The sequence below is a fragment of the Anas acuta genome, chromosome 20, assembly GCF_963932015.1.
Source record: "Anas acuta chromosome 20, bAnaAcu1.1, whole genome shotgun sequence".
Classification (NCBI taxonomy): Eukaryota; Metazoa; Chordata; class Aves; order Anseriformes; family Anatidae; genus Anas; species Anas acuta.
In genome coordinates this window covers 6,629,000-6,651,977 of record NC_088998.1, presented here as the reverse complement: position 1 = coordinate 6,651,977, position 22,978 = coordinate 6,629,000, and the positions used below count along the sequence as shown (strand labels likewise).

At 55.4% G+C, this 22,978-nt stretch overlaps 2 protein-coding genes and 1 long non-coding RNA gene across 4 annotated transcripts in view; 2 read left to right on the top strand and 1 right to left on the bottom strand.

The window, feature by feature from the left end:
- Nucleotides 1-806: 806 nt before the first annotated feature.
- CACFD1 (calcium channel flower domain containing 1) lies at nucleotides 807-11,574 on the top strand. Its single transcript, XM_068656569.1, has 5 exons — nucleotides 807-1,231; nucleotides 5,796-5,868; nucleotides 6,294-6,419; nucleotides 6,506-6,613; nucleotides 6,722-11,574. The coding sequence occupies exons 1-5, from the start codon at nucleotides 1,108-1,110 to the stop codon at nucleotides 6,813-6,815; spliced, it is 525 nt and encodes a 174-aa protein (XP_068512670.1). The 5' UTR covers nucleotides 807-1,107; the 3' UTR covers nucleotides 6,816-11,574.
- A 134-nt stretch (nucleotides 11,575-11,708) lies between these two features.
- On the bottom strand, nucleotides 11,709-16,381 carry SLC2A6 (solute carrier family 2 member 6). Its single transcript, XM_068656572.1, has 11 exons — nucleotides 16,261-16,381; nucleotides 15,882-16,126; nucleotides 15,133-15,295; nucleotides 14,829-15,035; nucleotides 14,165-14,264; nucleotides 13,676-13,887; nucleotides 13,366-13,518; nucleotides 13,171-13,279; nucleotides 12,779-12,952; nucleotides 12,352-12,497; nucleotides 11,709-12,265 (listed from the first exon to the last, which is right to left on the bottom strand). The coding sequence occupies exons 2-11, from the start codon at nucleotides 15,980-15,982 to the stop codon at nucleotides 12,110-12,112; spliced, it is 1,521 nt and encodes a 506-aa protein (XP_068512673.1). The 5' UTR covers nucleotides 15,983-16,126; nucleotides 16,261-16,381; the 3' UTR covers nucleotides 11,709-12,109.
- Nucleotides 16,380-22,978, top strand: part of LOC137842501 (uncharacterized) — a 22,246-nt gene continuing 15,647 nt past the window's right edge. For both annotated transcript variants that reach the window (XR_011089084.1, XR_011089085.1), the window contains exons 1-2: nucleotides 16,380-16,730; nucleotides 17,439-17,637. This is a non-coding gene — a long non-coding RNA (uncharacterized lncRNA). The remainder of the gene's footprint in view (nucleotides 16,731-17,438; nucleotides 17,638-22,978) is intronic.

The window sequence follows — 22,978 nt, the reverse complement described above, 5'->3', positions numbered from 1 at the left end:
TGTGCAGCTGCTGCCTTTATAATTTAAGGGAATTACGGGCATTTCACTGTAGCAGTTGTTCGGATACCAACAGGTTGCCAGCTGGGACATCTCTGATATGCAAAGTCCTACTTCAACTCCCGTTTTCTAAAAACCTGATTCCATTCAGATTAAGGGGAGTGGTTTGCTTTTCCTTGAGGGCACAATTTTTGTAACAATTCCCACATTCAACTCACATCCATTCAAAAATTCATGTTTTTCTTTCCTCTTAGCACACACAGGGATAACAGCAGCTAGTGGTTAGGGGAAGCAGGACCCAGGGCTCCTGCTTTACCTCTGACTTTTCTGTGTAACGTTAGACAAATCGCTTCACCTTCTGCTGAAGCAAAAGCTCAGTCCTCAGAGAAGTAAAGGGAGTGAAGATGGAGGTAAGAGCAGAGTGCAGCCTGCTGTGCGCCTGTGTTGTTGGTACAACTGCGGCACGGGGGCTACGGACACAGATGGCTTTAAAAGCTGAGGCACCCACAACGCCTCCCCCTGCGATTTGAGGCAAGAAGCTGTGTTATCAGCCCGGCCAAAACTTCCGAACATTGAGGTTTGCGCGGCCACAGCTCAGCTGGGAGGAGAGGCTGGGGCTCAGTCCCAGTCCCCGTGAGATGACGGGTGCCTTTTGGGGCAGACGCTTGCCCTCGCCCCGAGCTGAGCCCACCGCCCTGTGCACCCTTGGGCCCGCCATGGGCCGCGCGCCTCCCTGCCTGCTGCTGGCTATGAATATGCACACACGGCTCTGCCCACTGGCTTTTTAATGAGCGTGACATCAAAGCCCTCCCTGCTGGAGGAGGGGACCCACAATGCAATAGGCAGGGAGACGTGGAGGCTGCTCCCCCCCGGCCGCTGGCATCGCTGCTGCAGGCAGAGCCCCTCCATTGTCAGCCCTGGGGGGCCCGGCAGTGCATGGGGGTGCGGGGAGAGGCCCACCAGCAGCAGGGCTGGGTTTAGGGGCTGTCAGCCTGCCTGGCCTTGCTGGAATAGGTGGGGGGAGTGTCACCTGGAGGGGCATCCCGCACTGCTGGGGCGCAGGTGGGGAGCGGGGAGCTGCCCCCTGACCCCCCGGGAGCTGGGGGGGCCATGAGTTCTCAGGATGACCAGTTCCAAGCAGCAGCCCCTGAGCCAGCGGCTCCCTCCGCCGATGATGGCATGACCTGGTGGTACAGGTGGCTCTGCAGGATTGCCGGGGTCATCGGGGGCGTGTGTAAGTATCCCCTCCCTCGCAGCCAAGGGTTCCCCACCGGCTCTGCTCGTGCATGCAAAAGCGCGGGGCAGGGGTCGTGCCTGCCCGTCCCTGGGCCGTGTTTGTGTACGGGGAGGCGGGCCGTGGAACAATCGTTTGGGGTTGCAGGTTTGTGTCTCTTCCACACGTGTAGTTGGCTGCATTTTGGGCAGGAGGAAGAGCCACGACGAGCCTGAAGCGGGGTGATGTTAGCTTGCACGTGAGAGGCGCGCTGCGTGGTTGCTGAACTCGCTGAACTTTGGTACCTGGGAGAAGGGATGTCTCGGGGGGGATCTGCAAATCCTCGAGTTTCTTCTTGGATAAAGCTCATCTCCCATCTCTGGGAGTGGTGGGAGAAGCCAAGCCCTCGGTCCTGCAGGAGGGCCGTGGGCAGATAAACGAGACAATGGTTTTATTGCGAGCACCGGGCTCAGGGCGCTCAGCGGGGTCAGGTGCAGGGTGTGAACAGGGGCCCTGGGGTTTGCTTCTTCCATCCCATCTGACTGTCAGGTGTTTGTGTTCCTGCAACTTTCCTGTTCTGGACGTCACAGCATGTTTCCTCTTACTCCTGCCGTTTATCACGGAGGGCCTGGCTATGTTTTCTGGAGGCGAATAATGACCTTGGTTAGTGGTGTGTGTTTTTTAAGGGGTTTAGTCTTGGACGCGCAGAAGATGGGAGACAGCATACAGCGAAGTGAGTTGGCTGCGCTGTGAATTACCTGCTGCCGAAAAAAATTTTCCCAGGGAAAGAGTCTTTGCACCTTTGCCAGAAATCAGCTTGTCCCGTAGTGCTGTTTTGCTACATTCTGTGAGGAGATTAATAGCTCTTAAAAGCAGGAGGGACTGTTATGACCGCTTAGTCTGATCTCCTGCAGAGCACAGGATGGAGAATTCCTTCTGCTTCAGGTCCACGACTTCTAGTAAAACAAGAGCGTTTCTCAGCCAGTACAGTCAGCCCTGATTTATTCCCTCTGCTGTAGTGTTTTGTCTGATCCCTCTCTCTTCCTGCCCCTTTTCCATGCCTGTTCCTGCCTCAGGACTCGACTGTACAAGGCCGTGGTGTTTTTGCAGCCCACCTCGTGCGCTGTGGCATCACTGGGCAGCCCCTTTAAAGCCCTTTTTGGCTATGCTGATAAAACATAACGCTCCTCTTGCTTTTACATCTTAGTTGCCGAAATTCCAGAGGTGTGAAAAGATTCCACAAGGCTGCTCTTATGGGGCAGCACCTACCGGAGGCCTCTGGTGGGGGCAGGAGGCCTGGAGGCCGGCTGGGCCATGTCCCCTGGTAGCTCCCATGAGGGGGCCATGGGGTGATGTTGGTCCCACAAGCTGTGGCCTCGGCACCCTTCATGTGGCTTTGGTCCACACACAGCTTGGGGGATGTAGATGGAGGGTACAGAGCTGGAGGTGGCTCTGAGCAGCTCGCCGTGTGCCAGAGCAGCTCGCGAGGGGCTTGAAAGCAGCACGAGTCTTTGAAAGCAGATTTTTCCCCTCTATCTTTAGCTTTCAAAGCAGCCGAGTTGTACTTGGATTCTTTTCTCAAGCTTTTCTTCACAGCTTGGAGAACTCAGGACTTGTTTTTAAAGGAAAGCTGAGAGTTTTATGTGTTTGGGCGAATCTGGGAGAAGAAATAGGCAGGAGGATTGCCGATGATTTGGGGAGTCAGCCAGCTTGCTCTGTGGCCCGGGCAGTCTCAATTTTTGGGTCTGTGGGGCAGAGACCATGCCAGCCAGGGTCACAGGCTGCTGTTAGGAGCAGGGACACGGGAGGCCATGGAAGGAGGCAATCCTCCGTGCTGGTCACAGGCATCCTCAAAACACCCCTTGTTCAGCATCGCCTCGTTGTAGGCGGCCTGTTAGGACAAGGGCTGACTGATAACTAGGCAAGGCTGGAGCGTGCCTCTGATTTCAGAGCTCTCTGTGAAGGAACAGAACTCGTTTATAAGGTTTTTGGGCATCTGGGTTGTGGCTGCTACAGGGCTGGGTTACTTTGTGCAGGAGGAAAAATTCCCTGTAGGATGGATGAGAAACTTTGTCAGTGGAGGTGAGGCTGGCAGGTGACACCTACCGTGTGCCAACACCTGTAACCAGCAAGATCAAGTCAGGAGGGCTGGGAGGTGGAGCATGAACGAGACAAACAAGGCTTGGGATCTGTTTCTGGCTCCTGCACAGCCTGGCTTGGTGACCTCAGCCGAGTCCCCTCTCCCCCTTGTGTTCCTATTTGTAAAAGGACGATGGGAGTCTGAGGCTTTTGTAAAATGCTCTAGGGGCAAAAATAGGGTTGCATTGAGGACAGTGACCAGCTGCTTGGAATGAATAGAGGCTTTGTGGGGGGTGGTGTTTTTTTCTTTTTTTACTTCCTCGTTTTAGCTCCCAGTTATTTGTGCTTCCCCAGGGCCTCAGGACGGGACAGCAGTTAAACAAATGGCAGGACTGTCTTCCATAGCTTACGTGCCATCGAGCATTATCTGAATTTGAAGCCTCTTGTGAGGCTTTGTTGTGCAAAAAGAAGTCTCTGGGTTGGCTCCGTGTCCCTTTTGGCTACAGAGGCAGGAGCCGATCCTGCCCCGGCGGGACCAGTGTGTGCCAGGCTGCCGCAGGATGCATTGCACTGGAAAGGAGACCGAAGGTCACCGAATCGTTATCTGTGGCTGTTGGCAACCACCACTGAGTGCAGTGCTCCTGCGACTGTAAACCTTTGACTCCTTTCCTGCTGGTTGGTGCTCGTGCTGACGTAGGGACTCGCTCAGCTCAGGCCTGCTGGGTCATTAGTCCGCTGGCAACCAGGGCAATTGCTTCGCTGAGGCGCCTGCGAGGACGTTTAGTGCTCAAGGGTTGTTTGGGGATAAAAACAAAACTCGAAAAACTGAACCAAAGCCCTGACAAAGAGAAACCCTGATTGACTAGAGTAAAAAGAAATTAAAAAATAGTAGGGCCAAAGTCCTGCTTGGGATATAACATTCTGCCTCCCTAGGTTTGCTCTGTGGTTGAGGCTGATTTTGTAGCTCTCTGAACCTCATGCCCTGCTCTGCTCCACTGTGCTGTTAACAGGGCTCTGCCCTGGCCCTTTCAGTGGTAGTCAAAATGCTGCTGGTTTTTGCTGTTTGCTAATAATAAAATGCTTGAAAGTCATTTAAGGTTATTTTCAGAAGTGTGCTTTTCTGTGAAGACAAAGTGTTACAAGTCCACGATGCAGACTTGTCACAAATGTCACAAGTCCCCTGAGCTCCTCTTCCGTAAGCATCCAAGGGTTTGTTGGTTGCAGAGTTAGAAACCTCCCTGTCTGCTGCTCCTTGCAATCCTGCTTGCTGGTGCTTTGCCAGCCGTCTGTTTGCATGTCTGCATCATCCCACCCCAGTGCCTCAGTTTCCCCCTGCGGTGCAGTGACACTGACACCGATCCCTTTGTGATGGGAGGATGAGAAGTGCCCTCAGAGTGTGGCTGGTAGCGTGTCCTCTGGCATTTCTGCTCTGATGGGATCTTGTTCTTGCAGGAATCTCCAGGAGATTTTGGGTCCTATGGGACAGTCCCAGGAAGCGTCTAAAAATAAACTTGTTTGGTCGTTTTCTAAAATCACGGGGCCACTTGCTTGTGGGGTGACCTTAACCTGGTCCTATCATAGGCCTCCAGCTCTGTTTCCCACTCTGGTAAATAAGGGTAAATAAATATTCTTGAGGAAACCTTGAGGATTCAGCAGCGGATGCCTGAAGGAAACCTTGCAAGCGCGTGCCAAGCTTTTGAAGGTCAGGACTGCTCACAGCAGCCCTGCTCAGGGATTCCCTTAGCAAAACATGAGCAGACTTCAGAAATACCTAGACGCAGGCTGGTCTGCTCAGATTCACACCACTCTCTTCATTATTCAGCTGCACATCCCAGGCCAGCCTTTCAGGGCTGTATAATTTCAGCTGCAGTTTTGCACTGTGTTGTTATTTGCTGGGGACGCAGCCCCTGCCTCGCCTCCCTCCCTCCCGTGGGCTCGGGTTCCCAGGTGAGCAGCAGCTTCTCGGTGTCAGCGGGGGGAAAGGGGCCGTATCGAGTGCAGGGAGCGCTTTGCAAGTTTAATGAGGCAGGAGGTGGGTGCCTGCAGCCTGGCTGCTGGTTGCTTCCTCTCCTGGCATTATGAATTCAGGAGAGCAGGAGCTATTCTGGGCCTTGCTTTAGCCAGCATCCACTTCCATTTGTATTAGCAGAGACCCAAAACTGGCTCTTTTCTGCCTCTCTCTAAAAGTTGCACAGAACCAGCAGTGTGTGACCGGGTTCACCTCTCCTTTATTTTCAGCCTGAAAGGGCTGCAAGTAATTTTTTTTTGCTGAACTTTTCCGTGTGCTGCTCTGAGATGGGTGCCTGCAGGTGCCCGGAGGTGCCAGCCAAGGCAAGGACACTTCTGGGCAGCTCCAGCGGTGCCTCCAGACACATGAGCCAAAGCATGGGAAGGCACAACCCTACTGATGTGGCTGCAGGGCAGGCTGGAGCTGGGAGAAGCCAGCCTCAGGCCCTGCTGTCCCATGGGTCGTTGTGGTCACTGAAAGCCTCTTCTTGCCTTCCAGCCTGTGCCTTTGCTGGTCTGTGGAACTGCGTCACCATCAACCCCCTGAACATAGCAGCTGGTGTGTGGATGATGTGAGTGGAGTTTCTGTTCTTTTTTTTTTTTTTTTTTTTTCTGCTGGGTTGGAGATGTGAACCTTGGGGGTCCCTTCCAGCTCAGGGTACCCTGTGATCCTGTCCATTTGGCACCACGGAGCGAGGGGCAGAGCTGGGAATTGCCAGCTCTTGTTCAGTCAGACAGGTGGAGACACGGGCTTTATCCTATTTATATCCCCATTTATATTCCTCTTCTTCCCTTATCCCCTCTTCCACTGCTTTTTAGGTAAATACTGCAGTAACCTTACCCAAAATAAATCTGGGGCCAGAGATTGGGAATTACCAAGCAGGGGGGAGAGGGAAGTGGGGTGCAGCCCCGCTGCGTGCTTCTGCTTTGGTGTGGCTGGGGGCATGGCTGCCCCTTGCTGTGGGGCAGGGTTAACTCTCGTGTGCTCTGCCTGGAGGCTCAACGCCTTCGTCCTGTTCCTGTGCGAAGCCCCCTTCTGCTGCCAGTTCATCGAGTTCGCCAACGCCGTGTCTGCGAGGGCGGACAAGCTGCGGCCCTGGCAGAAAGCTGCTTTCTACTGCGGGTGAGGATGCTCCCCGGGGCCGGGCGCTGGGCGTTTCAGGTGCTGTGTTCCCCAACTCAGTGCGGGGCTGCCTCTCTCTCTTTCAGGATGGCGGTGTTCCCCGTCATGCTCAGCCTGACGCTGACCACGCTTTTTGGAAATGCCATCGCGTTTGCAACTGGGGTGCTTTACGGCCTGTCGGCGCTCGGCAAGAAGTAAGAGATCTGCCTGCTGGTGGAGGGGAGGGGAAGGTGGATCTCCACCCCGTCCTGCACCCCGTCTGTTCCCAGCTCACATCCCCTCGCTGTCCCTTCTCTCTGCAGGGGAGATGCCATTTCCTATGCCCGCATCCACCAGCAGCAGAAGCAGATGGATGAAGAGAAGCTCACGGGGTCCCTGGAAGGACAGGCCCTCTGAAGCCCCTGAGCTCAGGGGAACCTCACACGGACACTGAGGTGTTGGTGAAGATACGGAAACCCTCTCTGCCCTTCCCTCTGCCTGCTCCCTTCTCTGTTACTCCGCTATTTCCCCGGACACTGCAGCAACTGGAAATCTCAGGGGCTGGGGCGGGCTGTGCCCTCCTCCCACACCAGCAGCCAGACCTCAGCACGTTGGCGGCTCTCTTCTCGCCCTCTCAGAGGTTTAACACTGAACCAAATATCTCACAGTCCCCTCCTTTTCTTTTTTTTTTTTTCCTTCTTTTTGTTCTTTTTCTTTTTTCCCTGCAGAGGTGCTGGCCCTTTGAGTGCTGCTGTACAAGCCTAAACACGTAGCCTTTCTCTCTTTTGATGCCTGGTTAATGAGCCTGCCCTGTTTTGCTGGGGACTGAGTGTGGGCAACACGCTCACTGGGAACTGCTCTTGGAGCTGCCTGGCTCCACTGGTCATGTTACATGTTTTAAAGTAATGCGCTCTGGTGTGGCACTTCCCAGGCACAAAATACTAAGCCAGCATTTAGCAGGACCTGGTGATGCTCACGCATGGTTTAGTATGGGTCCAGTTAGGCTGGGCATCAGACATCACTGCGCAGTAAAGGGCTTCCAGCAAAAATCCCAAATGAAGACAACAACCACGCTGCAGAGAAGCTGCGAGAGATGCTGGGGCAGATCCGGGGAACTGTAAAGTACAGTCTCCCCTTCCTCTGGTTACAGCTTCAGGCAGTTTCTACAATTTACTTGAATTATACGCATTAATTCCTTAGTCTGAACAAGGGTACTTGTCAAGCTTCACCTTTTTACTGGGGAGGAGGGAAAGGGAGGTTTGCTTTACCTCAGCTGAAAGAAGATAGTATTGCTTGAGCCAACTGTTCTTTGATTTTTTTTCCTGGTGTAATAGTTGCTGATGTCTATGAGCATCCTTCTCTCCTGAGCCCAGGGCTGTTCTCTGCTATCTCTCCCTTCCCGTGTGTGCTCCTGCAGCCTGTTCTGCGTGTGGGACCTGCTTTTTGCTTATCTGGTACAGTCGTTCTCATTGGGCTCATGCTTTTTTGCATCAGTCCTGGGCTGGTTTTGTGTGGGGAGGTGGCATATCCTTCCTTTGCAGAGAGAAATCTGTACCAGTTCGGTGGGGATAGCAGGTTATTGTCCTGGGTGTTTTGCTGCTTTATTCCAAGCTCTGTCATATTCTGTTTGCGTCGTGTCAGGCAGAACAGAACTGCTCACTAGGTCCAGGTCTCATGCTTCTCATCACAGTTTCTTCTGGGGGGGTTAATTTATTTGTTTTTACACAATTGCTTTTTGTTTTAATTAGGAAAAGGGAGAATAACTTATTTCTACATATTTATGTGTTCTGATGGGCCTCGTTTTCTCTGGATGTAGGAGAAAGGAGCTCTCTGTTCCCTGTCATTTGAAGGAAAGCATTGTCTCATTTTGGGGGTCTCTCTCTGGACCCAGAGAGAGCCCTGGCTGCTGTAACTGGGGTACTGGAAAACCCTATTTCAGCCTTCATCGTGTTTCTCAGACTTTTGGAAAGTGTGCTGCCCTTCAATCCCTTTGTCTTATGGATGCTGATGTGACCGGATTTGCTTTTCCCTGCTGGGACGCAGGGTTTGTGCTCGGTGAAGGCAGGGGACAGCTCTGGCGACCAGAGGCAGCCTCTTGTCACCGTCCTGCGCTAGGAGCTGGGCTCCTGCTGCCTCCTGACTCTTCGTGGTCCCATTTGAATTACCAGGGTGCCAGAGGGGTCGTGCAGCTGGTGGCTGGGTGCTGTTCATCGTCAGAAACTGCAGGAGAGGGTGGCCAGGTACTGGTGCACGCGGGCGCTGCAGCAGGAGCAGCGCAGCCCCTGGAGGCCGGGGGGCTAAGCTGCCAGCTAATGGCATTTCTTGTTTCTTCCGTGGCGTTCAGGGAGGTGTGAAGATTTGCACCAGGCAGGAATGCGGCCTGGCTTTATTTGCACACACAGCCCCTCGCAGCTGGATGCTGGGCAGCCGCTTCGTGCTAAGCCCCTTTTCCCCCGGGGCCTCTGAGCTGTAATTGCTCTGACACCAGCTTGTCTGGGGCGCCGAATAGGCACCGCCAGCCCAGATGCAGCTTGTTTCAATCAAGCCTCTGCCGTTTTGCAGCCCCCAGCTCCGGGCTGGTCCTGTGGCTGCGTGCAATATGTGGGACATTGGCTTTCCTTGTGCGTGCATACGCAGGGACCCCAGCCCGCGGCAGTGGGGTGGCGCAGGGGGATGCACCCTAGGACACCTCTGAGTGAAGCCTCAGTCATCATAGCCTCTCTGCTCCTCCTGTCTCCAGTACCTTCATGGGGTGGCTGCGTTGCAGAGTCCTGCCTGGCAAGCAGGACATCCAAGTAGATTTCAAGTGGTTGGGGAGTTAAGTAGTGTTTAGTAGAGGACTGACCCACGTAGTGATGCGCATGTCTTTGGTAGTGACTGGTTTGCTCTGCGAGTAGTTCCGCAGGTGGAAAGCAAAGCAGAGGCAATAGATAACCCTTGCAGTCTGATCTACGCCCACAGGGACGAACCAGGAGAACGGCAGGGCCCTTGCTGGCTTAATCTGCCTCCTGGCTCACCTCTGCTCATTAGCTCCAGCGGCAGAAGTCCCTGGGGTGCCAGCAGTGCCATCCGTGCTCAGAGAGCGCTGACTCTACAGATGCAGCAATATTGGGGTGAGCACGTCTGGAGAGGGTGCTGTGGGGAATAGTGGCTGGCTGTGATGTAGCAAGACCCAAGCCAGATGTGGCTGCTGCTGGTCCAGTGAAGTCTGCGTGCGGGGCCTGCAGCACCCATGGCTTTCAGGGTGGTGCTGAGTTAGTGGCTGGTCTCACCTCGGTGTGAGGCTATTTTTGTGGAGATAGAAAAGACCTTTAGAGTAGTAGTATCACAGTAGTTAAGGTGCCCATTCACAGTGCATGGTGGTTATTAGTTGTGTTTAGAGGCAGGGGGCTAGGAGCTGTGCAAGAATAATGAAGTTAAAGTCCTGCTCTAGCGATTTTACAGGATCAGCCCAGTGCCAGCTGGCAGTGTGCAGGCTGGAGGGCTGATCTAAGGGGTCTCCATGGAGGAGGTTCTGGAGGCCTCTTGGGAGAGAAGGGGGCAGAAATTTTATGTGAGACCTCAGTAGCGGGTGGTGCATTGACTACAGAGAGTATGGAAAGACGGCTGGGAACCAGCAGTAAGTGTGCGCTTGGGAGCGGGCTGTTACACCATTCACTGTCTGAGCTGTGCACTTCTCTTACCCAAGTGCATTTATACAACATGCAACCCCTCCCTGTCCCATTCAGTCCCAGAAATTACTGCACTTGTGCGTATAAGCTCCCCGTTCCCCTGGGGTTCTCCCCTGGGCATGCAGAGAAGGGCAGAAGCTCCCTTTCTGCTACGTACCCAGACCTTGCTGCTCTGAACAGGAGCTGGTTTTGTAACACCAATTGATTTTCTGTGTGTGCAGTGAATAAAAAGACCATTCTACCTCTGGAAAAAGCCCCCGTGATTTCTCAGACTCTAAATGTTGTAGCAAAAACCCTCACGCTTTCTTTGTGGAATAAAGGAGATCACTCAGAAAATACTTCTCCAGTGTGGTTCGGGCATTTGCTCCTTAGGCCAAGCCCTGGGAAGCTCAATTCATCTTTGTCATTTTTTTTGTTTTCTCAGGAAAAAAACATCCACTGTCTGCAGGGAAGGGTTTCACTGAAGTGAAGATATCAAGACCTGGTACATAGCCATGTGAGAAAGAGAATGCTCTAGGACAGGGCTGCCAGAGATCCTGATCTTCTGAAGGTCAGTGGAAAGCAGAGGCTCTTGAGAGCTCTTGTAATCTGGCCATGCTTAGAAACAGTCATATTCCAGCCAGGGCTGGACATCTTTCTGGAAACAGGTCTCGGCTGCAGAGGTTTGGTCTAATACTGACATTTCTCTGTGGTTTTGATTTTGGCCCATCTCTCTTCCTCTGTCCTAGGCTGCTTTAAATTAATCCTCTGATAAAGCACATCTTCTCCGTGGTGAGGTGCACCTTCTGCTGCAGGGGATCTAAATAGCACTTAGTGTTTCCTGAGATTCAGGTCAAATATGCTCTGTTGTCCCCCAAATCCTTGTCACAGCAGGCTGAAGTGTATCAGGAACAGGAGGACACAAGCATAGCCACAGGCCCTCAGGTTGCCAAGTGCATTTCAGCAGGCTGGCAAATGCTCAGGCAAATGATCTCCAAGCCCAGCCTGTGCTGTTCTGCCCCTTTGGGAAGAGTTAGGTTGGATGCAATACTAAGCAAGGCCTTCATTCCTCGCAGCCATAACCACCTCCTGCAGCTGTGCTTTACCCAGGGTTGTGTTCTTAAAAAAAATCATAAATAAAGACCTTAATCTTGCAAGACATCAGGAAAGGGCTGAGAGCAATTTGCTACTAACTATGCAGCTGAAATCTCAGTGATGGAGGTGGAGGCTCCACACCCAGCTGTGATGGGGCACAGCCACCTTCCTTTGACGTGGATGAGTAAAACCCTGGGGTGGGAAGGACCTGCCCCACTACGACATAGTCTGTACCTACTGTGTCTTTCCTCCAAGGAATCACTTGCACTACAGCTGAATGTCTGTCTGTTCCCATGCTGTGTGTTGTGTCTTGAATTTTCTTTGTGAACTGTAGTTGGTCTTGTTCGTTAGGCTCCTAGTGTAACGTGTGTTTTTAGAGCAATAAAACGTGGCAGCTTTTTTATAAAAAAAAAATAAAAATATCTGGCTCTGCCTTTTTTTGAAGTCTTTAAGTACACAAGACCCACCTGGGAGGCTGCAGGGTGCTGTGATCCCCCAGCCACAGCCCCTGCCTGCCTCTCCCCTCCCATCCCCCTGCAGCTTTCCTCTCTGCAAGGCAACGTCGTGCACTTGGAGGCAAAACTGCTTTATTCTTGCAACTACATGCTGAAAGGGTGCCAGCACGGCTACAGCTGTTAACTCTGCTCCAGCCAGAGCCTGGGGGCTCTGGGGCTGCTTGGGTGGCTGCTGCGCTAAGGACGTGCGAGGTCTCTTGTCCACAGCCACACGTTTTAGTTTCCAGGATGCTTTTAGTCCCAGCCTGGCACTGGTTACACAGTCCCATGCCTTGGGCTGACATGGTGCCCCGAGAGCACCGGGTAGTGCTGAGTGATTTGGGAAGAGAAGGTAGAGTTTGGGCTGGCAATATCCATGTCCAAAGCAATACAGTCACTGCTGCCTGTTCCTCTTCCCTGGGCGGGGGGGGAAGCACCATCTTCGGAGACCTCCAGCTTCCACCTCCAGCTCCTACCTCATGAACGACCTCCTCCCTGTCCTGAAGAAGGCCTCGATCTGTTCCAGGGACCTGCCTTTGGTTTCTGGGACACAGCAGCCCGTAAATAAGACGTTCCCGGCGCAGATGACAGCGAAGAACAGGAACGGCACCTCGAGGCCAAAGGCTTCCTGAGAAGCGGGGCAGAAAGCAAATGTGAGCCAGCTTGGGGGGCTCTGAGGAAGAGCTCTCGGACACCCCCCGGGCCAGTACCCACCACAACTCGGAGGAAGAACTGGGTGAGGGTGAAGGCTGTCAGCCAGCTCACGACCACGCAGAGGCCTGAGGCCACCCCTCGGGCTTTCAGAGGGAGGATCTCCGACATCAGCAGCCAGGTGATGGGGCCCCAGCCCATGGCATAGCCTGCAGGGGAGAAGAGGGTGAGGTGAGGCTGCTGAGGCTTCAGAGCCCCTTAGGGGAGCACAGGAAAGCCCTACACAATCCTGCCCTGTTCCCCTGTCAGTCGGTCATTATTTTTTCCCCCATGTACACTCAGTCCTGAAAAGCGACTTCAAATGCCATTTTTCTCAGCCTCCTAATCCCAAACTCCTCGCCCCATATCACCCTGTCTCAGAGGAGAAATATCCCCCAGGCTGGTTTCCTGCTCTGTGCCATGGTCTTGGGCTCTCGTCCCCTGCACCTACCCATTATGAAGAACATGGTAGCCAGGAGGGGGATGAGGGTGATGTAGTTGATGGACTCCGCAGGAGGGCTGGCAGAGCTCGCCAGGGTCCTGTTGGTGATGGTGCCGTTCTGAGAAGAGGGCACAAAGTGGATGTAGAGCCCCATGGTCAGGTTGGAGGCCAGCATGACACCGGCTGTGGAGAGATGCAACAGCACCATGGGACTGAGGGGTGAGCGATCCCTTCTGTGCCTTCGTCCAAGCCCCTGGAGTCACCTCTGCTCAGGAGCTGAGCCACCACCAGAGACCCCTCCTGAGCCCCGTGTGGTTAAATTCCCACTCCTGCACATTTGCAGAGCTGCTGGAAATAGTTAAAGAACAATTGCCCTTGCACGTCGTGGCAGAGAGACTTACCCGACACAAAGAGGAGAATCTTCCTGCCAGCTTTATCCATCGACACAGCAGCAATCGCCACCGAGAACAGACGCACCAGGCCGACAAGAGCCGCATCGTACTCCGGCTTCTGCAACAGCAAAAGCCGTGGGGAAACTGAGAGGGGAGATCCAGGACAGGGCAGACATCCCCGATGACAAGGCAACCCGAGCTCACCAGGATGACAGCCGTTTTCTTGAATATTGGCTGCAGGTACACGAGGACACAGGTGACCCCAGAGAGCTGCTGCAGGAACCTCATGACCACGGCAATCAGAATGGGCTTGTAGATGAAGGGGTCCTTGATCTCAGCACAGGAAACCCGCCGGCTCTGGAGGGGGACAAAGTCAGAAAGACAAGATATTAGTGCCTTGGGCACAACCACAGCACCCAGGAAGCAGCTCAGGAGATGCCCAGAGGATGCTGGACTTGACCATTTTCATATCACATCTCCCATGTGCTGGAGGTGAGCCTCGTCCTCTCCTCACCTGCTTCCTCACGCTGTCCTTAATCTGCTCGTACTCCCGGGCGTAGTCTGTGTCCTTGCCCCGCAGCCAGCACAGCGACTGCAGGGCCTCGTCCTCCTTCCCCCGGGAGAGCAGGAACCGGGGTGAGTTGGGCATGAAGCAGAGCAGGAGGATCATGGCCAGCACCGGCACCTCCCCTGCCACAGCCAGCCAGCGCCAGTCCAGGAGCAGCCCTGCGGGAGGCAGCCAGGTTAGGAAGGGAAAGCACAGGGAGAAGCCTCCTGTGGGCACCCCAACAGCAGAGATTTAACAAAGCCAGAGAGGGAAAAACCAGAACAAGAGTTCGTGGTGGGCTGCTCTTTAGCCCTGACAAAGCCTCGGCAGAGCCCCTTGCACGCCCGTGGTGGTGGCTGCGAGGGGAACGGATCCATCAGCCCGCTAGGAAAGTTGTTTAAAATAAACCCGCCTTCCCTAGGGGCTTTCCTGCCCGCCAAACACCGAGATACTTGCCCAGTGCATAGAGGATGAGGGAGCCCAGCACTGCCATGATCTGAGGACAAGCGCCCAGCATGCCTCGGACACCGGGGTGGGAGATCTCCGAGATGTAGACCTGCAGCAGGACAGCGCACACAGCGGAGCTGCAGCATGCAGCCAGCACCAACAAAACCCATCCTGCCGTGCCTCACAGCCAGGGAAACCCAAAGTGCTGGGAAACCTGTCCTTTGGGAGGGGAAATCTGCAGGAGCTGGTCCTGCAGCAGGGTAAGGAGAGCCTTGTGGCACCCATCCCTCCCGCACCCATCCTCGCCTGGTGCGGGAGAAGCGCACGCCCAGACTCCAGTTACTGTAAAGATGTGCCCGAGGGTTGCTCAATCCTCCCCTTCCTCTGTTTTGTTTGATAAATGGAGGAAACTGGTGCCGGGGAGGAACAGGGCAGGGAACAAGGACCTGCCTTCCACTTTCTGTGGACAGAAAAAGCCCAGCAGCACGGGAGCAGCTCAGGCTGGCCGTGCGGGGAGCCGCTAACCTGGTGCATCCTCCCCATCCCCTATATCCAGCCCTGAAGCTCTGCTGATGCCTCCAAAGAAGCAGAAGACCCCGGGCTCAACTCCTGCACCCCCGTCACCTCCCATCCTGCCACCCCCTTTGGTAAACTCCCTCCTGGGGCATATTACCGGGATGGATGCGGACGTCACGCCGCCGGCGTAGCCCGTCAGCACGCGGCCCAGCAGCAGCATCTCGATGCCCTGGGCACCGGCCAGCAGCGCGTACCCCACGGCGGAGGGCACCGCTGAGAACATGATGCTCAGCTTGCGGCCCAGGCGGTCGTTGAGGAGCATGGCGCTGAGCCCCCCCGCCGCCGCCCCCAGCGTGAACACCGACTGCGGGGACACAGAGAGAGAGAGAGAGGGGAGGCTTCGGTGGGTCCTCGTTGTCCCTGTCTGCACCCCCCCAAGCAGGGACGAGCCCGCTCCTCACCCCGAACCAGGAGGCTTTGTGCCGGTCCAGCCTCAGCGCGGGGTTGGGGTGAGCCTCCAGGGCGGGGATGACGGGCGAGGTGTAAACCAGGGCGAAGCCAAAGCTGAAATTCCCGAGGACGGCGGCGAACACGGCCAGGTAGAGCCGCTTGTTGTGGAGGCTTCTGAAGGGGACAGAGCAAGGAGGATGTGTTGGACACCGCCACAGCACATGATGGGAAGTTTATCTCGCCCTTTTTTTGTGGCTTTTCCCCCGTGCAGCCCAGCCCTGCCCTTTGCCGAGGCTCCCGGCCAGCCACGGAGGGGTTTTCCTGGGGAAAGGCCCTGGCTGGTGGGGTTTTTCTGAGCCGAGGAGCAGCCGCTTCTGCCGTGTTGTGTCTGCCCATCGTGCCAGGGCTGTATGGCCCCCGGGGTGGGTGAGAGCAGGACCCAGCTCCGTGGGTGCCACCGATGCTTTCCAGGTGGCTGGGCGGTTGTCAGCCAAGAAACAAACCAAGAAAAGCAGAAGCTCACAGCAGAACAACAGGGGCTTCTCTCAGGGCCCCCCACCCGACAGTGGGACCCCATGTCCTACAAGTGTCAGACACCCCAAAGCTCTCCCAGGCAGGCACACACAGCACCGGGAACCCTGGGCATGATGAGACCCCCTCAAAACACACCCAGGGAGCAGCAGCGGTGGGCAGCAGCTCTCCCACCTGCTCCCCAGCCCCAAAACGGGGCACACGGCCACCCCACGGCCCCGTCCCTCACCGCAGGTACTCCTTGTCCAGCCTCTTGCTGACGCCCTCGGGGAAGGTTCGGTACGAGGAGCTCGGCTTCCTCACCAGGGGCTCCCGTGCGCTCGGCTCCATGGCGGGGGCACGGCCGGTGCCGGATGCTTGAGGCAGGTTCTGGGGCCTGGGAGGAAGAGGCAGCTGAAAATGAAAGGGGAGAGGACGCCCAGCGTTGCTTAATCGGAGAAATCTGCGCCTTGTGGGCTCGTGCACGGCCAGCTTCTGGGGAGGAAATGGGAGGGGGGCAGAAAGTCAGCAGATGGGGAGCCACGGGGGGATGAGGGCACTCCGTGAGCCCTCCCCACGCACCCGGCCAGCCCTGCTGCACCCCACAGCACCACCACAGCAGCACTTACGGGGCTGATCCTCACCGAAACCCTCCTACCCCAGCAGGAAAGTCCTTTAGCTAAGGTCACGCCTCGCCCCTTGGGGAACCAGAAGCAGCTAGGCTGAAAAAGGGCTGTTTTTTTGTTTTTTTTTTTTTTCCTACTGGGGTGAATTACATTGTTGTGGCCTGCCGCAGGGAAGGTTTTTCAATGCAGAGCAGAGGAAGGGAAGGAAACGAGAGAGGGGCGAGCACAGAGGGGGCACGAGGGAGCAGGTGGGGGCAATGATGAGCACTGATGAGGATGGATGAGGGGAGGATGGATGAGGGGAGGATGGCATTGCTGCCTCGTTGGGAGCTGCTGGGGGCTGGTTTTGCCCTCACCCCACCAGCAGCATTGTGCTGGGCATCTGTAGCTCCTGGGGGCTGCGTGGTCCAAAGTTTGCTCTGTAGGGAAGAGAGGGGACTGCTGGCTTTGCATTTGGATTTAATTAGCAAAAGGTGTCTTTCCCTAATTCACTCATTTCCATGATTCACCTCAATCCGTGGTGCTTTTGGGGACCTCCTGGGTGGTTTCTGCACCCTGAGTCTGTGTGTGCTTCGGTGCTGCTGTGGCTCACGGCGCCTTCCCTCCGTGCCGAGCCTCGAGCAGCCTGCTTCCCCTTCCGCAGCTCCACGTCCACAGCCTGATCGATGCCGGGGATTTACACATTTACAGCTGACTCAGCCGCTCGGGGCTGGGATTTCTCTGCGGGAAGAAAGGTCACGGAACAAGGGGATGTCAGGGCAGCGGCAGGCCAGCTCATCGAAAAAATTCCCAGAGCTGTGTTGGGCCGTGTAGGGGTGTCACCACAGCCTCCAGGGATTTGCTGCCTCCCCTAGAGCTGGTACCTGCACCCTGGGTGTCCCCCCTGTTTGCAGACACCACGGGTCACCTCCTTGGCATGCCCTTTGTGTGTCAGGGCCCGTGGTGGCACTGCCCTGTGCCAGGTCGTGGTCCTGCACAGGGTGCTGGTGGCCGGGAGGTGTTGGTGCTGGGTGCATCTTGCAGGCTGTGGAAAATCTGCAAGGACAGCCGATACAGAGGGAATCTGAGGAGGAAGGATGCTGCGAATTCACTGCTGTGTGAATTTGTAGCATCCTTCCTCTTCAAATCCCCTGAGGCCTCTCTTGGAGACAACTACTCTTTGTCCCCTCTGCCCCTCCCAGGCCTCAGCCTTTTCCCCAGATCAGTAATACCGGGTCTCTGCAATGCAATATTTACCAAGTTCCGCCCCAAAGCAGCTGTCTGTCAGCCCTGTGAGGCGTAAAATCCCCTCCACGAGCCTTTCTGGATGAAGATTGCCTGCAGGTGCTGAGCCCAGGGGGTGGTCACCACAAGGACTCTGCGGGCTGAGGCTGATACAAGGTAAGGCTTTTCTCTTTTTATTTTCCTCCTGATCCTTGTGTTTTCTACGAAGATCTCAGCTGTGGGCTGAATTAACTATTTTTGACTTTTTCCATGGTTGTCCCATTGCTGGAGGAGCTGCTCGGTGGCAAATCTTTGGGGCTGAGCGTGCGGCCCTGTGCAGGGTCACCCCAGCTCTGTGCTCCCAGGGGATTTCCGTGCCTGGCTGCGGACCCTACTGGGACCAGTGCTGCTTACAGCAAGGGTGCAAATCATCCATTACTTGTCCATGGTGTGCTTGGGGATGGTTGGAAGAAAGACGTTTGTGCTGTGTTCGTGGGTTTGTTGCTCTGTTGTCTGTGCATCGGTTGGCCTTGGGTGTCTCCCAGGGGCTGGGAGCTTTCCCTTGCACAGGCAGGAGCAGATGATGGGTCCTGATGGTGTGCGGGGTGGTGCTGGCCACTGTGGACTGTGGCCACTGCTGGCCACGGTTGTGGCATTTGGATGGGGAGAGGATGGCTTTGGGCAAGCCACCACAAAACGGCCGTCTGCATACAACATCACCTCTTGCTTTGGGACCCCTGGGGCGGTGCAGGGCAGTAGGGACTGGGAACACTGTTGGGATGGGGATGGGACCCCCACCGGGCTGGGGGTGCCTCCTGGGCACGTGGCTGCTGCACGAGCTTGCTGCAGACCTTGTGGGTGGATGCAGCATCTGTCCTGAAGGTAGAGCCACATGGCTAGAGGAAAGAGAGGAGTGCTTAAGCCAACCTCTTCCCCTTCTGTTTGGGGCAAAGCGGTGTGTTGGAGAGGAGCCCTGAGCAGTCGGCTCTCTGAAACACGAGGCCTTCTCCAGTTTCTGTGCAGATTTGTCAACTGCTTCGGGCAGGAAATTGCTGCGTGTCTTGAAAACCCTCCAAGCACCTGTAATGCTGGGAGCGCAGGGGAGCCGTGTCTGCGGGTCTGAGCTCGGCGAGCTGGGGCTGAACCACCAGGCAGGTCCTGTCCCACATCCCCAGAGCCACCACCCTGCCTCCCTGCTGCTCTCCGTGACTTTCTGTAGGTCCTACCAAAATATACAAGGGGTGAAAGAAGATGCTCTGCATCTGCGCTGGGCCATGGGCATGGGACGGGGCTTCTGCCTGCTCCTGTGGTGTGGGACAGGGCTCCAGGCCCCCGTGGGTGACACAGAGGGGATGAGGCCCCTGTGTCGTGCAGGCAGTAGGCTGGTGGACGGCAGCCTGGTCCTGCTGCGAGCTGCTGGCTGCCTCCAGCACAGAGCATCACTCTGGCTCTGTGGGCTCTTTCTCCCCCTCCAACAGCTGTGCAATCGCTCACCAGCACATGCAAAAAAAAAAACAAAACAAAACAAAACCCAAAGAGCATCAAAGCTGCTTGGCAACCCAACCCACCCAATTCATCAATTAATTGCTGTCCCCCTTGTAAGGGAGAGATCGTTCACTCCTCAAGGCCGTTTGTCTCCATCTGGCCGCGTCCCTTCATCAATCCTCCCCATGTGTCGGACCCGCTGACGGCTGCGGCGAGACGCACGGACGCTTGGTGCCTGCCCCAGGGGTGCTGTGTCCTGGGCTGGGGCATGGTTGATGGTCTGCATCCCCCTCACCCCATGTGGCCGCAGCAAATTTGGTATTTCATGCCTGCAGGTGCTTTTGGGGAGCTTGTGGTCCCCGCCAGGAGCCATCGGTGCGATGCGGGGCTCTGCTGGTGAGCAGGGCCCTTGGAAAATGGGGGCTAACGGTGAGTGTGGGCTCAGGGCAGTGCTGGGGGCACGGGAGGAGGCTTGCAGAGGTGGGGGTCAGCGCAGAGCTCCGGCTCTCTGCTCCCCCCCAGCCCTCCAAGGCTCAAGGGCTTTGCAGATTAGGGTCTGGGTGTCTTGCTCCAAAGGGGCACTGGTGCCTGCAGCCCCAGCTTGGCTTTTCCAAACAGCCAGGAGGAGGTCAGCTCTTTGCTGCATCCCTCACCACGCTCCCCACCCCTCCAGAAAAAAAATCACCACCTCTCCAGGCTGCCATCTGTTTCTTTTGTTGGCCTCGGAACTTGCTGAAATGTATTTCGATGGATGGAGGGAGGCAGAGTGGAAGAACAGAGCCTGGCAGGCTGCATGGTGAGTGGAAAATCATTTTTTTGGGGGGACTTTTCTGGAGTTTGAAGCCTTGATGATGGATGTGCGTGCGAGAGATGGTAATGGCTTTGTAAGTATCCAAACACAGAGCAAAGGAACAACTCCTCCGAATAGACTGAGAAATGTTTGTCCATGGGATCCCGACAGAGAGAGCTGTGGGGCTGGATGATGGAGTGCTGCGGGGCTCAGGAGCAGGGCCCTGCATTTAATGCCTCGGAAAAAATGGTACCAGGAGTTCTGAAAAAACATTAGATACTCGCTATGAATGTGTCAGAAAAGTCTGAATCTTGCCTCAAAGCAGGGCTCGAGGAGGTGGGTGGTGTTTGCAGGGCTGTGCCGTGACCCCGCCGGGCAGGGCTGCGTGTCCCTGCGCCGCCTCCTCCCGTCCCGTGGCCGTTCTGCTGCCGGCGTCCAGACCTACTGACAACAGGGACGGGTTTATGTGGAAATTTTGTGGGGATAAATATTTGCCTGTCAGCAGGGCCGGGCCGAAGCATGATTTCTCATGTGCGATTTGGAAATGACATTTCCAAACAAAATTAGAGTTTCCTATTGAATGTTCTTGTTTGTTTGCGTGTGAAGTCCCAAAAGTGTGGAGTTTGGGGGTTTTCCTGGTTGATATACAAAGGAAAAGCTTGCTAGCACCTCCATTTCCCCCCCCCCCCCTTTTTTTTTAAACAATTTCTTTTTTTTGGTGTCCCATTTTCATCCTGGTTAAAGCAGGGCTGTGCTGGAAGATGTGGGTGATCTTCAGCTGCCCGTGGGATCTACCTTTTGTCCAAACTCTTACCAAAAACAGGATGTTTTTTCCTGCTTAACAGGCTTTTTTTCAGGGTGCAGAAAGCCTCCAGTCCCAGCACAACTTCCAGTGCCCCCGAACAGGTGGAGGTGAGCCTGGAGAATTGTGGAGCGAAAGGGGACGCGGGAGGATGGCAGTTTATGGTCTTTCCTGTGCCGTGGTCATTCTTTACATCTCCTGCTGTAGCTTTTTGTCTGGCTGCTGGCCTGGGATGGGGTGCGAGCAGTGCTGAGGTGCCACACATCCCAGACTGAGCTTCGCTGGGGCCATGGTGGCTCCAGGACAGCAGGGACCGGAGGGAGGGATGCACCCAGCAGATCCGTGTCTGGCCTTTCTTGGGCAAAGCTCATGGTTGAGCTTCGTGCAGGTACATCCGTGTGGCAACAGCACAAAAGCAAGGGCTGAGCATCCCCGAGGATGCTGCGGTGTGGCTACAAAATGTCACCTTCCCCTGTGCCTCTGCCCTCGGCAGTGCTGGCAGAAGGAGACGTGTGCGTGGTGGCGGTCCTGGTGTGCAGCGCGGGCAGGGCACGAGGTCCTGGTGCCCCAAACCTAGCGGGTCCCATGGCTTGCAGTGGTGCTGAGCACACACACAATGTCCTGGATGCGTCTCTTCGGGCAGGTGCTGTGCTTTTTGGATGGCCACGGCTCCCACATGGTGTTGCAGGAACCTTGATGAGCACAGGGCTGTGCCCTACAGCAGTGTGCCTGGGGACAACGCAGAGCCTCGCTGAGCTGCAGGTGTGTCCTGGGGCAGGTTGTAGGGGCTGGGCCTTTCCCCTCCCCAGACCTGGTGGTTTAGGTTATCTGCAGCCTTGGCAGGATGCTCTGCCTTCGTTCAGCTCGGCTCACGTTCATGGGGGCTAAAATACGGGTAAAAAAGAACAAGAACAGGGAAGTTTCTTTCTGAATCCAAGAGCCTTAACATGGCTCTGGATATATAGGTTAAAGTTTTTGATTCCTCATGTTGGTGAAGAGGTAGTAAATAAGATAAATATAAAAATAAAGCAATATTTAAGAATTTTGTTTAAACATAAATATATTTAACTTAATATAGGTTAACTTTCTGAGCCACGCTGTTGGGCTTTGAAGTTGTTGGCCTCTGTTGTGGGGCCACTGTCTGGGGTTTTTGGAGACCCCTTCCCTTGCCCATGGGCATCTGTGCCAAGTATTTTGAAATGAGGCTGCTTTTTTTTTTGTTTTCTTTTTTTTTTTTTCTTTTTTTTCCTTGATGGCAAGGGCTGGATTTCTTTATTCCTTGGGACACAAATCTCCCCCTAAATTCCTGAGAGCTGCCGCCTGCTCCTTCCTTGGCCACGTGCATTTTTTTCCTGTTTAAAATGACTGTTTTTTTCTTCTTTTTGTTTTTTAAAAAAAGGGGCAAAACAAAACATAGCGTTTCCTTGATTTAATGCGAGCCAATTACGGCTCCCAGGCTGTTAACTTCATCACCGCTTCTTCCAAGAAAGACCTTGGTAAAATAAACCAGCGCGGCGGCGGAGCGGAGCTGGCAGCCGGGACCTGCCGCCGGGCTCCGCGTGCGCCCGGCGAAGCCTCGGCCCCGCGGGTGGAAAAAAGCTAAAGCCTCCTCCGCCGTGCACATGCCCTCTGAAATATCCGACCACTTGTTGTACATCTGCTGACGGATACCAACTGGAAAGGAGATTAGCGCTCAGACTCCTGCGCTGGGCTGTCTGCCCCTCCTAACGAGGAGCAGATGGCAGCCCTCGCGAGCGTGGCGCTGCGCCTCCGGCACGGCAAATGGCAAAATCAGGAGGGCGAAATCAGGAGGGCCAAGGGACCGTGGGTGCCAGGGCGCATGCCAGCGACCTCGAGCTGTGCCAGCATCCAGGGGTGGCCGATGAAGGGGTGCTGGGGTCTGTGGTGGGGTTTTGGGGGATGCGGGCATCTGGGTTGATGCGGTGAGGGCTGGTGCGGGGTGTTGGGGATGCTCTAAGGAGCGCTGGATGCTCGGCTCCATCCATGGGGTCCTCAGTGCTCTGTTGCCCTGCCCGTCACACCCAGAGCACTCTGTGGGCAGGATCAGACCCCTTGGACCCAGGCAACACCGATGTGGGTACCTGAAGCCCAATGGCATCCACCCAGGGAGAAACCCCACATGGGACACCTCACCTCTGGTGTGGCGTTTCCCACCCCAGCCACCTTAGGATAAAAAAACTCTTCATGGCACTCAAAGCAGCCAGGGGCTGAGCCCACGGGCAGGGTGCCCGGGCTCATCTTGCATCCAAGGCCATTGCCATTTGCTCGGGGGCTTCGCAGGCACTGGCAGCACCGAGCCCGTGGCTGTGCGGCCGTCTCCTGAAGTGCTCTGTCTCTTGGCCGGGGGCCAGCTCAGGAATGTTAACATATTTTTTTTTTTTTTTTTCTGTAGCTAATTCGGGGCCATGGGCAGGCCCCAG

What these genes read in the sequence shown, in the direction of transcription:
- CACFD1 (XM_068656569.1), top strand. Translation starts at nt 1,108, where the DNA reads ATGAGTTCTCAGGATGACCAGTTCCAAGCAGCAGCCCCTGAGCCAGCG. An exon ending in GCAGCTGGTGTGTGGATGAT is followed by an intron (nt 5,869 to 6,293) that starts GTGAGTGGAGTT and finishes CTCTGCCTGGAG; the next exon opens with GCTCAACGCCTTCGTCCTGT. An exon ending in AAAGCTGCTTTCTACTGCGG is followed by an intron (nt 6,420 to 6,505) that starts GTGAGGATGCTC and finishes TCTCTCTTTCAG; the next exon opens with GATGGCGGTGTTCCCCGTCA.
- SLC2A6 (XM_068656572.1), bottom strand. Translation starts at nt 15,982, where the DNA reads ATGGAGCCGAGCGCACGGGAGCCCCTGGTGAGGAAGCCGAGCTCCTCG. An exon ending in TGACGTCCGCATCCATCCCG is followed by an intron (nt 14,265 to 14,828) that starts GTAATATGCCCC and finishes GTCCTGCTGCAG; the next exon opens with GTCTACATCTCGGAGATCTC. An exon ending in AGGACAGCGTGAGGAAGCAG is followed by an intron (nt 13,519 to 13,675) that starts GTGAGGAGAGGA and finishes GTCCCCCTCCAG; the next exon opens with AGCCGGCGGGTTTCCTGTGC.